We start from the raw sequence: 14884 nt of genomic DNA on the forward strand, positions 1-14884 counted from the left end.
ATCGCGCAGATCGCAGGTCTGAATTGACCTGCGATTTGCGCCCATCGCATTCATGGTCTCAGGACCCCCCCTCGGCGATGTGCCGGGATGCCTGCTGTTATATTACAGCAGTCATGCCGGCCCGATCACCGCTACCGGTGACGCGGCGCTCCCGGAACCCCCGCGACGTACATGTACGTCCTGCGCGCCAAGTGACACTTCACGACGAGTGACTTACATGTACGGCGCCGCGAAGGGGTTAATGGGTGTCTGACTGCTGCGACTCTCTTTGTAAAAAATAAATAAATAAAATAAAATTGAAAAAAAAAATTGGACTGCATAGTATAATATCTCCAAGCCTATATTTGCTCCCAGTCTAGCACTGGAAGTGTATTAGGCTGGGTTCACACTACGTTATTAAACTACGGTTCCCGCATATGTTCTCTATCAAAAACCGTATGGGAAAAAAAAACGGATGGAACAGTATGGGAAAAAGTAAACCGTATGCGTTTTTAAACAGTATACAGTTTTTAAAAGTGCATACAGTTCCGTCAGTTTTTATAGAAAAAAAAAACATACGTTTTTGAAAATGGGAGGGGTCTTGGGTGGGGACTTTAGGATTCAAATGCGCATGTGCAAAGTAAAAACGTATACGTTTTTTCCCGTATGGAACTATATACATGTGCGTTCCCCATTGACGTCCATGTTAAAAAAAAACATATGCAGTTGCAGTACAGATTTTAAACCGGAGTCAAAACCGTGGCAGAAGTGAGCACATTAATAACAGAACTTATGTCAAATGGAGTAGTGCACAGTTTCTCAGATGCAGTAAAGATTTATGGTCACTGTAGACTAGAGAACTGTATGTCATAATAGAGTCCTATCAGATGAAGTAGTGATAAGTTGAATGGCAGGAGTAGAGTTGCTGAGTATTTATTGTACGAGAGATTACATTAGATATATTGCAGAATTTCATCAAAATGTTGAACAGTATAGCGGGAAAGCAGGGATGTTTTCTTTTCCAAGTAGTAGTGTTGAGTCCATCAGATGCTGCAAGTATGTGCAAGCAGCCCTGAGCCCTTACCCAGCAGCGTAACAGGGTAACTACATGGCGTAAGAGCCAGATGTAATGTGTCGTACCCCACTAATATACATTATGAGGGCATTTCACCTAATGAAGCAAGACAGCAGCTAAGGGAGTTGTGGTGCTGTAGCCCAGCCACCACCTTTCATCTTCTCTCTGCTTTGAATATCCATAGTGTGAATGGCTTTTTACCAGAGGTTGACTCTGAATTCCGCTGCAGAAATATGATTCTGCAGCCTCCCATTGTTTTCAAATGGGATTCTGCTGCACCATTCCCAATACAGAATTTCCATGGCAGAAATTCCAAAAAAGAAATCCATTTCAAAGTAGATTCTGTTGAAAGAATATATGTCCATGGAGACTGCTCATTTCTTACCCCCTTAAGGACACGACGTATTGGAACGTCATGTGTCCGCTCCCGATCTATAATGCGGGGCCACGGTCATAGCGGGTCGGGCCCGGCCTCTAACAACGGCCGGAACCCGTGGCTAATAGCGCGCGGCATTGATCGCTGTGCCGCGCGCTATTAACCCTTTAGACGCGGCGTTCAAAGTTGAACGCCGCGTCTAAAGGGAAACTGAAACCATGCCGGTTAGCTCTGTGGGTTGTTCGGGATAGCGGCGGCGAAATCGCGGCATCCCGAACAGCTTACAGGACAGCAGGAGGGTCCCTACCTGCCTCCTCGCTGTCAGATCGCCGAATTACTGCTCAGTGCCTGAGATCCAGGCATGAGCAGTCAAGCGGCAGAATCATCGATCACTGGTTTCCTATGAGAAACCAGTGATCAATGTAAAAGATCAGTGTGTGCAGTGTTATAGGTCCCTATGGGAATTATAACACTGCAAAAGAAAAATATATATATAAAAAAAAAAAAGGGAAAAAAAGAGGGAACAAACATCATTTAACCCCTCCCCTAATAAAAGTTTGAATCACCCCCCTTTTCCCATTTAAAAAACAGTGTAAATAAAAATAAACATATGTGGCATCGCCGCGCGCGGAAATGTCCGATTTATAAAAATATATTGTTAATTGAACCGCACGGTGAATGGAGTGCGCGCAAAAAAATTCCAAAGTACAAAATAGTGCATTTTTGGTAACTTTTTATCATGAAAAAATGAATGAAAAGCGATCAATAAGTCCTATCAATGCAAAAATGGTACCATTAAAAACTTCAGATCACGTCGCAAAAAATGAGCCCTCATACACGGAAAAATAAAAAAGTTATAGGGGTCAGAAGATGACAATTTTAAACGTTTTAATATTCCTGCATGAAGTTATGATTTTTTCCAGAAGTACGACAAAATCAAACCTATATAAGTAGGGTATCATTTTAATCGTATGGACCTACAGAATAAATATCAGGTGTCATTTTTACCGAAAATGTACTACGTAGAAACGGAAGCCCCCAAAAGTTTTTCAATTTTGTCTCACAATGTTTTTTTTTGTTTCACCGTAGATTTTTGGGTACAATGACTGACGTCATTACAAAGTAGAATTGGTGGCGCAAAAAATAAGCAATCATATGGATTTTTAGGTGCAAAATTGAAAGTTATGATTTTTTAAAGGCAAGGAGCAAAAAACGAAAATGCAAAAACTGAAAAACCACCGATCCTTAAGGGGTTAATGGCTGAACTAGCTGGTGCTAGAACCAATACCTGCTACAAATTGAATTTCTGCTGAGGGAAAAAAAAAATATTTGAGTTTTCCAGGGGGGAACTGGGGGTCAGTAGAGAAACATAAGATCCTATTCTTACAATGTTTTTTTGGGGGTCAGTGGCTGAGTTTCAAATATTTAGCTCACTGTATGGCATTCCTTCCATAAGCCTAACACATGCATGTCTGTTTTACTGTATAACATACCACACTATGCAAATGTGTAAAGAAAGCCCAATAGTCACATATTGCTTGTAAATGTAATACAGTTCTGATGAAAGTGTAGTGTCCCTTTAAACCCTTCAGGACAGGGCTATTTTTGATTTTATGCACTTCAGATTTTTAGAAGGAGAGGTGGAAATAAAACATTATTTTGCACCTCATATGAGGGCTATTTTACTTTGTAATGACATCAGTCATTACACCACAAAATCTATGGCGAAACCCAAAAAATTATTGGTGGGGCAGAATTGGAAGTAAAAAAATATATAAATATATTCTGTAGGTAAATATGGTTACAATGATACCTAATGTAGATAGCTTTTATTTTACAAAAAAAAAGGTATAAAAATTACATGCAACAAAATTTGTGTTTTGAAAATAGTCATCTTCTGAACCCCTATAACTTATTTTTCTGCATACAGGGCTCATCATCTGAAGTTTTTATCAGTACCATTGTTTTTTTTTTTTTTTTTTTTTTTACACAAACTCCATTGAACCAGCGGTTTAATTAACCCCTTAACCCCACCACAGGTGCCCTTGCTCGCTGGTACTTAAGGACCAAATGCGTACCTGTAAGTCCGCTGAAATTTCGGTCCTCGCCGCGAGCGGCGGGGATCCTGTGCAAATGAGACCCCCATGTCGGCAATTGCCGCAAATCACCGGTGAATTCACACTGGCAATTTCGGGTTCTATAGGTCTGCGGTGACCTGAAAAATAAGGGGGTGGGATCGGGGTTGTCCAAGACACACATACAATCCCCCTGAAGGGAGGGATAGGAGTGAGGTGGCAGTGGTGCCACACCTGCTATTTGTCGCCCAGAAGCGACGACCAATAGCAGATGGGGGCGGGGTGTTAACGTTCGGTTCCCCTGCTCTGCCCACCCACTGTAGTCTGGGCAGAACGGGGGAACCGGTGCTGAAGGTCCACTTACCCATCGGCGGACGGCGATCAGCAGCAGCAGAGGACAGCGATGCGGCTCACTGGATCTTACAGAAGCCGGTTAGTTGCATAGCAACATCTGAAGTGCTACAGTTTGGAGACCATTATACAGTGGTCTCTAAATTGTAGCTCTCCAGATGTTGAAAAACTGCAAATCCCAGCATGCCCAAACAGCAAACTGCTGTCTCGCAGGCTGAGAGTTGTAGTTGTGTACCTCCAGCTGTTGCATAACCACATCTCCGAGCATGCCCTTCGGTGATCAGTACATGCTGGGAGTTGTAGTTTTGCAACAGCTGGAGGCACACTGGTTGGAAACTACTGAGTTAGGTAACAGAACCTAACCGAAGTACAACTCCCAGCATGCACGGTCTGTCTGTACATGGAGTTGTAGTTTTGAAACAGCTGAAGGTTGTCGTTCATACCCCCAACCCCCCCGCAGTTTGAACTTTCCTGCTTCAGGAAACATTCGTAAACCCGCCTGTGTGAATGTAACCTAAATAAAAATTAAAAAAAAAAAACTACACTAACAAAATAAAGGGTAAAACACTACATATACACCCCACTTACACTGCCCCCCCCCCCCCCCCCAATAAAAGTGAAAAAAAAATGTATCGTACAGCACTGTTTCCAAAATGGAGCCTCTAGCTGTTGCAAAATGACATCTCCCAGCATTTCCGGACAGCCACTGACTGTCCAGGCATGCTGGGAGTTTAGCAACAGCTGGAGGCACCCTGTTTCGGTATCACTGGCGTAGAATACCCCTATGCAATCCCTAATTTAGTCCTCAAATGCGCATGGCACTCACTTCGGAGCCCTGTCGTATTTCAAGGAAATACAAAAATATGTAGGGCCGTGGTATTTCCGTGGTCGGGAGAAATTGCACTACAAATATTGGGGGGGCTTTTTTCTCCTTTTACCCCTTATGAAAAGGAAAATTTGGGGACTACACCAGCCCATTCGTGTAAAAAAAATAAATAAATAAATAAATAAATAAAAAAAAAAAGTTTACACTAACATGCTGGCGTTGCCTCACTTTTTATTTTCACAAGCAGTAAAAGGGGGGGAAAATAAAAAAAAAAAAAAAAAAAAAAGACCCCCAAAGTACGAAAAAAAAACAAAAAAAACATGTGGGCGTAAAATGCTCCGCGGATGCACAACAAGGCTCAGAAGTGAGAGCGCACTATGTACATTTGACAGTAATGACAAGATGGGCACCACAGACACATGCGGGTGCAGCCAGTGGTTAAACAACTACTATACCACAAAAAGAAAGAAAGTAACCACTATAGATGACGCACACCACTAAATCGTACAAACGAAATCTTTATTGATAACACACAAAGCAGCAACACCAAAATAGAAAACCACTTGAAAACATATACATAAATCCGGTGGAGGGCTATAGCCCTACAAAACACCTAAGGCCCCCTGCAGGACCAACAATGGTCCCTGGCGGGTATCCCAACAAACAAGGGAATGAAGATCCTGCCACTGTATGGGCAAATACAAAAATGACAGTGTGTCAAGAGTCAACTATAAATAATAAATTGCCCAATACCATACAGAGAAAGAAAATCACTGATCACACATATAAATACATGACCCAGGGATACCTCACCAGGACAGGGGACCACAGCAGCTCCACGCGTTCCGCCGCTATCTGTGGCTTCCTATGTACATTTGATGCCTAAATTGGTGATTTACACAGGGGTGGCTGATTTTACAGCGATTTACATAAATGCAAAAAATAAATTTGAGCCCAATTTGGAAACTACACCCCTCACGGAATGTAACAAGGGGTATATTGAGCCCTAACACCCCACAGGTATTTGAAGAATTTTCATTAAAGTTGGATGGGAAAATGAAAAAAAAAAAAAAATAATATTTCACAAAAATGCAGGAGTTACCCAAAATTTTTCATTTTCACAAGGGAAAATGGGAAAAAAATTTGTAACCCCATTTCTTCTAAAGTGCTCAGTGGGCAAACTACAATGCTCAGAAGAGAAGGAGCGCCATTGGGATTTTGGAGAGAAAGTTTGTCTGGAATTGAAGGCCACGTGTTTACAAAGCCCCCATGGTGCCATAACAGTGGATCCCCCACATGTGACCCCATTTTGGAAGCTACACCCCTCACAGAATTTAATAAGGGGTGCAGCGAGCATTTACACCCACTGGCATTTAACAGATTTTTTGAACAGTGGTCCATGAAAATGAAAAAATGTAATTCCAAAAGCTCAATGGCGCTCCTCCTTCTGAGCATTGTAGTGCACCAGCAGAGCACTAGATATCCACATATGGGTTATTTCCATGGGGTTACAAATTTTGGGGGGCACTTTCTCCTATTACCCCTTGTAAAAGTGTAATATTGGAGGGGGGAGGGGGACCAGCATTTTAATGAATTTTTTTCTCTCATTTACACAACAGACTTTAACAAAAAGTCGTCAAACACCTGTGGGTTGTTAAGCTGTACTCCTTGTTACAATCCTTGATGGGTGTAGTTTCCCCTTAAATTTTTCCATAAAATGTTTTCATTTTTCACCAAGAAATGATGCAAGTATGGACGAAAACTTACCACTAACAAAGTAGAAAATGTCACGAAAAAAAACTCGGAATCAGACTGAAAAGTTAAAGCATCCCAGAGTTATTAATGCTTAAAATGACAGTGGTCAGATGTACGAAAAATGCTCTGGTCCTTAAGGGGTACAATATTTTACCGTTTTTGTTTTTTCCTCCTCACCTTCAAAAAAAAAAAAAAAAAAAAAAAAATAACTCTTATATTTTCATCCACAGACTAGTAGGAGAGCTTGTCTTTTGCGCGACCAGTTGTCTGCTGTAGTTCCATTACCTCACTTTACCATAAAATGTATGGCGCAACCAAATTAAAAAAATAATAAATAAACACTATTTGTGTGGGGAAATTAAAGAAAACAGCAATTTTGCTAATTTTGGAAGGTTTCGTTTTCACGCCGTCCAATTTACGGTAAAGATGACATGTGTTCTTTATTCTTTGGGTCAATACGATTAAAATGATTCCCTTGATAACATACTTTTCTATTACTCTTGCGCAAAAGAAAATAAAAAAAAAAATCGCAAACTGTTAAACCAAATTTGTACATTTAATACCCCCCTATTTCGAAGACCTATAACTTTCATTTTTCCTTATTAGCGGCGGTATGAGGGCAAATTTTTTGCGCCGTGATCTGTACTTTTTAGTGACTTTATCATTTTTTTTTTTAGAAAAGGTTAAAAAAAATAAGATAAGCAGCTTTTTTTTACTTTTACGTTCACCGTACAGTATCATTAACATTTTATTTTAATACTTCGGATATTTATGCACGCGGCGATACCAAATATGTGTATACTTTTATTTATTTTTTTACACTGAGGTGAAATCAGGAAAATGGGATAATTTACGTTTTTATTGGGGAGGAGGGGGGGGGGGGGGGTTTAAAAATTTTTTTACAGTTTAATAGTCCCATTCGATTGCTAATACTGTTCAGTGCTATGCATAGGACATAGCAGTGATCAGTATTACCAGTCATCTTCTGCTCTGGTCTGCTCGATCACAGACCAGAGAAGACGACCCGTGGAAGGCAGCGCTGCGGACGATCCGATCATCCATTTTAGTGACCACAATGCTGCAGATGCCGTGATCTGTATTGATCATGGCATCTGAGGGGTTAATGGCGGACATCCACGCGATCGCAGATGTCTGCCATTACCAGCAAGTCCCTGGCTGCTATCAGCAGCCGGGACCTGCCGCACATGACCTGAGGATCGCTCCGATACTTCCAGTTATGTATAGGACGTAAATGTACGTCCTGGTGAGCTGATACTTAAGGCACCAGAATGTACATTTATGTCCTGGTGCATTAAGTATCAGCTCACCAGGATGTACATTTACGTCCGGCGTCGTTAAGGACAAAGCCCATTTTTCACTTTAAGGGGTTAAGGACACAACCCATCGTTTACTTTAGGGAAACACCCAATTTAATTTTGAATTTATTTTTCCCTCCTCTTCTAAAATCCATAACTTTTTTGCTTGACCAGTTGACATAAAATTTTTACCCTAAAATGCATGGTAAACCCCCCCCCCCCCCCCCCCCCCCCCATGATCTGTAGTGTATTTTTTTGCAGTTTGATGTGACAAAAAAAAAAAAAAAAAAAAGTCCAAAATTTGTATTTTTTTAAAGTTTTACACCTTACGTCATAGGGGATTTTTATACTTTAGACATTAAGACCCCAAATTTGGAACACAATTTCTCCCAAGTACGGAAATACCCCATATGTTGATGTAAAATGCTTTGCCAATGTAAAAGTGCTCAGCAGACCGGACAACAAGGCTCAGCAGTGAGAGCGCAAGTACATTTGAGGCCTAAACTGGTGATTTGCACAGGGGGTGGCTGCTGGTTACAGCGGTTCTGACAAACGCAAAATACCCACATGTGACCCCATTTTGGAAACTACACCCCTTAAGGAATGTAATACGGGTATAGTGAGCATTTACACCCCACAGGTTGTTTCATTTTTCATTTGCACAGCCCACTGCTACAAAGATCTGTCAAATGCCAGTGGGGTGTAAATGCTCACTATACCCGTATTACATTCCTTGAAGGGTGTAGTTTCCCAAATACTGTGCCATGTGGGGTGTTTTTCACTGTTCTGGCACCATGGGGGGTTCCTAAATGAGACATGCCCCCCAAAAACCATTTCAGCAAAATGTGCTTTCCAAAAAGACCAAGGTCTCTTTTTTCTTCAGAGCACAAGTTATGGAAAACTGAAAGGTGTCATTTCAAGGTATACTTGGCCCCGCAAAAAAACAAGACTCATATGGGTCTGTTGATGGGAAAAATAAGCGTTATGGCTATTTTAGGATGAGGAGAAAAAAAAGTGAAAGTGCAGAAACTAGAAGACCTTATTTACATACTATTTTGGTTGAATATATTTTATCTTCCAGGAAAAGTGGATTTTCTTGACGGAAAAGTAGATTTTGTTCCACTTTAGTCCCTTGGACAAGTTTTTTTTTTATTTATTTATTTTATTTTTTTTATTTCCACACCCCTGCATAGGTCATAGCACTAAACAGTATTATCAGTATATGATCTTTGCTCTGGTCTGCTGGAAGGCAGATCAGTGCAGAAGACCCTGGGAGACTGAAGGAGGCAGGTGAGGGGACCTCAGTCCGCCATCTTGGCTGATCTGACAAGGGGCGATTAGATCAGTTATTTTAAGTGCTGCACTGCTGCAGATGCCATGATCTGTATTGATCACCGCATCTGAGGAGTTAATGGCAGATGTCAGCACGATCACTGATGTCTGCCATTACCTGTGGGTCCGTGGCTGCTGACCGCAGCTAGGAACTGCCGAGAATAGGTGATAGGCTGAGCCAACTGTCATGTAAGAAGCCGGCCAGAGTTCCTTACATGACAGAGGGCTCAGCCTATCACCGACCGTGAGGCCTGTGCCGGACCAAAGGGGGCACGTAGGAAGGTATGTTAAAGTTTATTTTTTTTGAGGCCCGGGCACAGGGATGGAGAATATTTATAAATATATATTCTTGCACTACAGTTGTCCTTTAAAGGAAGGACACAGGGCATATCTGTGGGAATTCCGGCCCCCACCACGCGCCGGGCAGGACCGGGATGCCAGCTGAAATCATTCAGCAGGCACCCTGTGCAAAACCCTAGGGGGGTACTGACACACCAACCGTGTCGGACGGCACCTATCACCCTATAGCACCTATCACCCTATAGCAGCAGGAGTGAGGTGGCACTGGAGGGGGAGAGTCTGAGCCCCTATTCCAGAGGGCAAGAGCGGGTGCCGGGAGTGAGGCCCCTGATCCCCGGCATCATGGCCCCTGGTGTGGAGACGGCGGCAGCAAGCAGAATCCAGCAGAGCAGCAACAGGTGGTAAGGCTGGCCTCCTGCTGTTGCTTAGCAACAACTCCCAGCATGCACAAAAGGGCATGCTGGGAGTTGTTATGCAACAGCAGAAGGCACTACTGCAACTCCCAGCATGCCCTTTGGTAGTTTATGCATGCTGGGGGTTGTAGTTATGTAACAGCTGGCGGCACATTTTTTCTATGAAAAACCCCCAGCATGAACAAACTACCAAAGGGTACGCTGGGAGTTGCACCCCTCAAAGTATACAAAATGATAACCTCAGCTGTTGAAAAACTCCCAGCATGCACTGACAGACCATACATGCTGGGAGTTGTAGTTATGCAACAGCTGGAGGCTCACTCGTTGCAAAACACTAAGTTTGTTAACTGTGTTCGCAACCGGTGTGCCTCCAACTGTTGCATAACTACAAGTCCCAGCATGCCCTTCGGCTGTAAGTGCATGCTGAGAGTTAGTGTTTCACAACCAGTGTGCCTTTAGCTGTTGCAAAACTACAACTCTCAGCAGGCACTTACCCGAAGGGCATGCTGGGACTCTTTGTTATGCAACAGCTGAAGGCACACCGGTTGCGAACTCCGTTAACAAACTCAGTGTTTTGCAACGAGTGAGCCTCCAGCTGTTGCATAACTACAACTTCCAGCATGTATGGTCTGTCTTGGGAACACCAGGGACAGGTTAAAGGTTTAGATGTCACTGTCAACTTTGACAGCAGCGATCGCCATAAGTCGCCTATCAACGGCAGCCCCCAGATACATGAATCAGCTTGGGGGCAGGCCGGTAAGGTGCAGGCTTGAGTCATGTGCCCAACAGCATACAACGCTTGCAATCTTAAGACGAGCCGGCTCTTCCTTAGATGGCAAAAGGGTGCATTTATGTCAATAGCCTTAGAATATTGTTAGCCCTATATTAAAAAGGGAAAAAAAAAAAAATGTAATCCTAAGTAATATGCCTGTGTGAAAGCCACAAAAAATAAAAAAAAAATAAAAAAAAAAAAAAAACACACCACACACACACACACGAGAATGCTTACAAAATAGTCCTTTATGAACCCTATACCTTTTATTTTTTGTATACAGGCCTGTATAAGGGCTACGTTTTGGCTTTTCTATAGTTTATAGTTTGTTCTGATATAATTTGATCCTTTGGTCATTTTTTTCTGGTATATGAAGCTACCAAAAGTCATCACTACTGGTCTTTGGTATTTTTTTTTTTTTTTTTTTAATTTATGCCATTCACTGTGTGAATTCACTAATATTCTATTTTAATAGTTCTGACATTTCTGCATGCTGCGATGCCAAATACCGTATTTATCAGTGTATAACACGCATTTTTAAAACTTAAGGCAAAAAACCCTACCTGCGTGTTCTACTCCAATACATGTGCAGGTCACAGATTTAAAGTGGCCGCAGTACCGACTGCTTGTTAAAGATCAGCAGCCTGGCCACGGCCACTTAGAACAGTGACCAGCGTCGGCTGCTGAGGGGGTTGTGAGGCAAAAAGGGAAAAACTGAGGTGCAGGTGAATTTCAAGTTGAGGGTACGATGAGGCATTTAGTTCAGAGCTTCCAAGTCATTACGGTAATAAAAAAAAAAAAAAAAAATTTAACTCAGATTTCCCAGTAAAAATGAGGGTGCATGTTATACCCCAATAAACACACAGTTTGTTCATTTTTGTTTACAATATTTTATTTAAAAGGGTGATCTAAACTTAAGATAGTTTATTCACACCAATATTTTGTAATACTTTAGTCACCATTTTTAATCCCCATAGGGGACTATTCCACTACTGTGAGCTCACAGACCCCTTCCTGCTCTTCATGCAAGTGGACTAATGATCCTGTGTTCATTTAGGCTAAGTTTCCACTTGGGTTTTTGTTCTGGCAGTTTTTGGATAGCTGCCATTGCAGTTTTGAGCCAAAGTCAGAAATGGATCCATAAGGGAGGAGAAGTATACTTGCTTCCATGATATTTCCTATTCCTTATGAATACACTTCTGGCTTTGGCTTAAAAACTGCAGTGGCAGTATTCAAAAAAACTGCCAGAAAAAAACACAAGTGGAAACTTAACCTAACAAATACATTTGAATGGGGGGTATGCACTTATAGAAGGGAGATGGTGCCCACCCTATACTACAAGCCCTCCAAAGAGCACTGTCCCTGCCTCTTGAGAGACCCATTTACTTTACAGGATGGCCTCAACCACTGTGACTGTTCCTATACTATTAAAAGTGAGGGAACATACAAATGATAATCTATTGCCCTTACAATTTAAGAGACCACACATTAAAAGGGGTTCTCCCTTGTTTATACAGTTTTTTGTTATTATGTTTATGTGTTATGTGTGTATAAGTATGTTTTTTATGTGGGTTGTGATTATGTATATATGTTTTTTCTTACCTTTTGTGAAGATCCCGAAGCTGGTCCCTTTTTTCTTCCAGTGGCTTGCTGTGCACCTCGGCCTCCTCCATGTTGTGTTCGGTATATGGGATGTCGGAGGGGTGTTCTTGCTTCTGTCCTTTCTATCTTCTGACGTCTGAGGCGAATCTTTTCTTCCTGTTTCTTCCGTGGCTCAGCGACGAATCTGCGGCCTCTTCCGGCGCATGCGCAGGTAGTTTTTTTTTGTATACAATAAAGTTTTTTTGGTCTAATTGACAAACTGTCTGCGCTTGCGCAAAGCTACGCTATTAGCGTAGACCTAACATATGCTACGCTGTTAGCGTCGCACTGGAATACTGGCGCATGCGCAGACAGTTTGTCAATTAGACAAAAATAACTTTATTGGTAAACAAAAACAAACCACAAGCGCATGCGTCAGAAGAGGCCGCAGATTTGTCGCTGAGCCACGGAAGAAACAGGAAGAAAAGATTTGCCTCGGACATCAGAAGATAGGAAGGACAGAAGCAAGAACACACTCCCGACATCCCACTTACCGAACACAACATGGCGGAGGCCGAGGTACTCAGCAAGCCACTGGAAGAAAAAAAAAAAAGGGACCAGCTTCCGGATCTTCACAAAGAGGTAAGAAAAAAAAAACATATATACACATAATCACAACCCACATAAAAAATAAAAAACACATACTTATACACACACACAAAAAACAGTATAAAAAAAGGGAGAACACCTTTAAATCTAAAAACTAAATTCCTTAATGCACATGCCTGAATAATGCACTACAGAAATAGAGGGTGAGATCACATCCCTATAATAGTCGGTAGATTTAGTGGATATTTATAAGTTTTATAAGTTTATAGTTATAGAACAGATCTCAATACACAATGTTCGTGTTCTTGAATAATGTTGAACATAAAACGCTTAATCAATGCACTAACGAATGATAACTGTACTGGCAGGCTTAAGGATGGCAACAGTGGCACACTAGTTACAACATATCCTTAGCTTAACCCCTTACGGACTCAGCGTTTTTCCGTTTTCGCATTTTTCCTCATCACCTTCTAAAAATCAATGCTTTCAATTTTGCACATAAAATTCCATATTATCGCTTATTTTTTGCGCCACCAATTCTACTTTGCAGTGACATTAGTCATAATTTTACCAAAAAATCCACGGCGAAACAGAAAAAAAAAAAAATTTATTGTCCGACAACATTTAAGAAATTATTTTTTTTTAAAACTTTTGGGGGCTTCTGTTTCTACGCAGTGCATTTTTTGGTAAAAAAAAAAAAAAAAAAAAAAAAAACACACCTTCTCTTTATTCTGTAGGTCCATACAGTTAAAATGATACCCTAATTATATAGGTTTGATATTGTGTTTTTTTTTTTTTTTTTTTTTTTTTGTAGTACAACTACATGCAGGAAAATTTATACGTTTAAAATGGTCATCTTCTGACCCCTATATATATTTTATTTTTCCGTGTATGGGCCGGTATGAGGGCTAATTTTTTTTGCACCGTGTTCTGAAGATTTTATCGGTACCATTTTTGTATTGAGCTGACTTTTTGATCACTTTTTATTCATTTTTTCATGATATAAAAAGTTACCAAAAACACACTATTTTGGACTTTGGAATTATTTTGCGCGTACGCCATTGAACGTGCGGTTTAACTAACAATATATGTTTATAACTCGGACATTTCCGCACACGGCGATACTACATGTTTATTTTATTTACACTTTTTTTAAATGGGAAAAAGGGGGTGATTTAAACTTTTATTAGGTTAAATGATCTTTATTCACTTTTTTTCCCCTTTTTTTGCTCCCATAGGGACCTATAACACTGCACACAATCGGGGACATTTATCGTTGCTTTGGTAAGCAAGTTCTGTAGTAATTTTTTTCTTGCTATTTTTTTGCTTATGTATAACATATTTATACTATCACGAGGGGGTGGGGGGTGTTTGATAAATTTGGCTTACATGAGCAAAAACCCAAGAAATCACTTTTAAATAGGGATCGACCGATATCGTTTTTTAGGGCCGATAACGATAATCGGTGGAGGTTAGGGCTGATAGCCGATAACTTATACCGGAATATCAGTATAAGTTATCGGCTATTTATCCCCCCGCGACACTGCTGCAGATCATTGATTTAAAGCGGGCGCTTTAAATCAATGCACTGCAGTGGCTTTTGCGGTGCCATAGGCCGCCGCCGCCACCACCCGCTTCTCTCCCCCTACCTGTCAGGGTGGTCCGGGCCATCCATCCTTCCTGTAGTGTCCGGTGGCATTCCGGGTGGAGGGTGAACCGGTCTGGGCTGTCCTTCTCCAGCTGCATAGACGCCGCTGCGCAGCGACGCCCATGCGCAGCGATGCACCTGACGTCACGGCGTAGTGGCGTCTATGCAGCTACTAGGCCGGAGCCTGCCCGAAGTGGAGAAGATGACCCCCGGAGAAGGACAGCCCGGACAGGTTCACCCGGAACGCCCCCGGACACTACAGGGACGATGGATAGCCCGGACCACCCCCATTACGGGTAAGTTTAATTTTTTTTTATTGACTCGGAGGGTGGGGGAGGGGCCCGACCGGAATAGCGGTATGGACAAAAATCCATACCGGTATACCGCCCAGCACTACGGTGGGGGGGTGCGACGCGGTGCGGTGGGTCGGGGCCGTCTCGGTGCGGCGGCGGTCGCGGTGCGGGGCATTATCGGCT

General features: G+C 42.0%; 1 protein-coding gene across 11 annotated transcripts in view; it reads right to left on the reverse strand.

The window, feature by feature from the left end:
* GRB10 (growth factor receptor bound protein 10) overlaps nt 1-14884 on the reverse strand; it is a 395303-nt gene that overhangs the window by 323388 nt on the left and 57031 nt on the right. For 2 of the 11 annotated variants that reach the window (XR_008844002.1, XM_056520336.1), the window contains exon 1: nt 3870-3917. The exons of 3 other annotated variants lie outside the window; for them this stretch is intronic. Coding sequence is in view for 7 of the 8 variants with exons in the window: in XM_056520336.1 (XP_056376311.1) it covers nt 3870-3873 (4 nt within the window). In the remaining variant the exon portion in view is untranslated. Of the gene's footprint in view, nt 1-3869; nt 3922-14884 lie in introns of those variants that run through there. 6 more of the 11 variants (XM_056520325.1, XM_056520331.1, XM_056520329.1 and 3 more) reach the window with 6 other exon arrangements.

Source organism: Hyla sarda, chromosome 5, assembly GCF_029499605.1.
Source record: "Hyla sarda isolate aHylSar1 chromosome 5, aHylSar1.hap1, whole genome shotgun sequence".
NCBI classification, from domain to species: Eukaryota; Metazoa; Chordata; class Amphibia; order Anura; family Hylidae; genus Hyla; species Hyla sarda.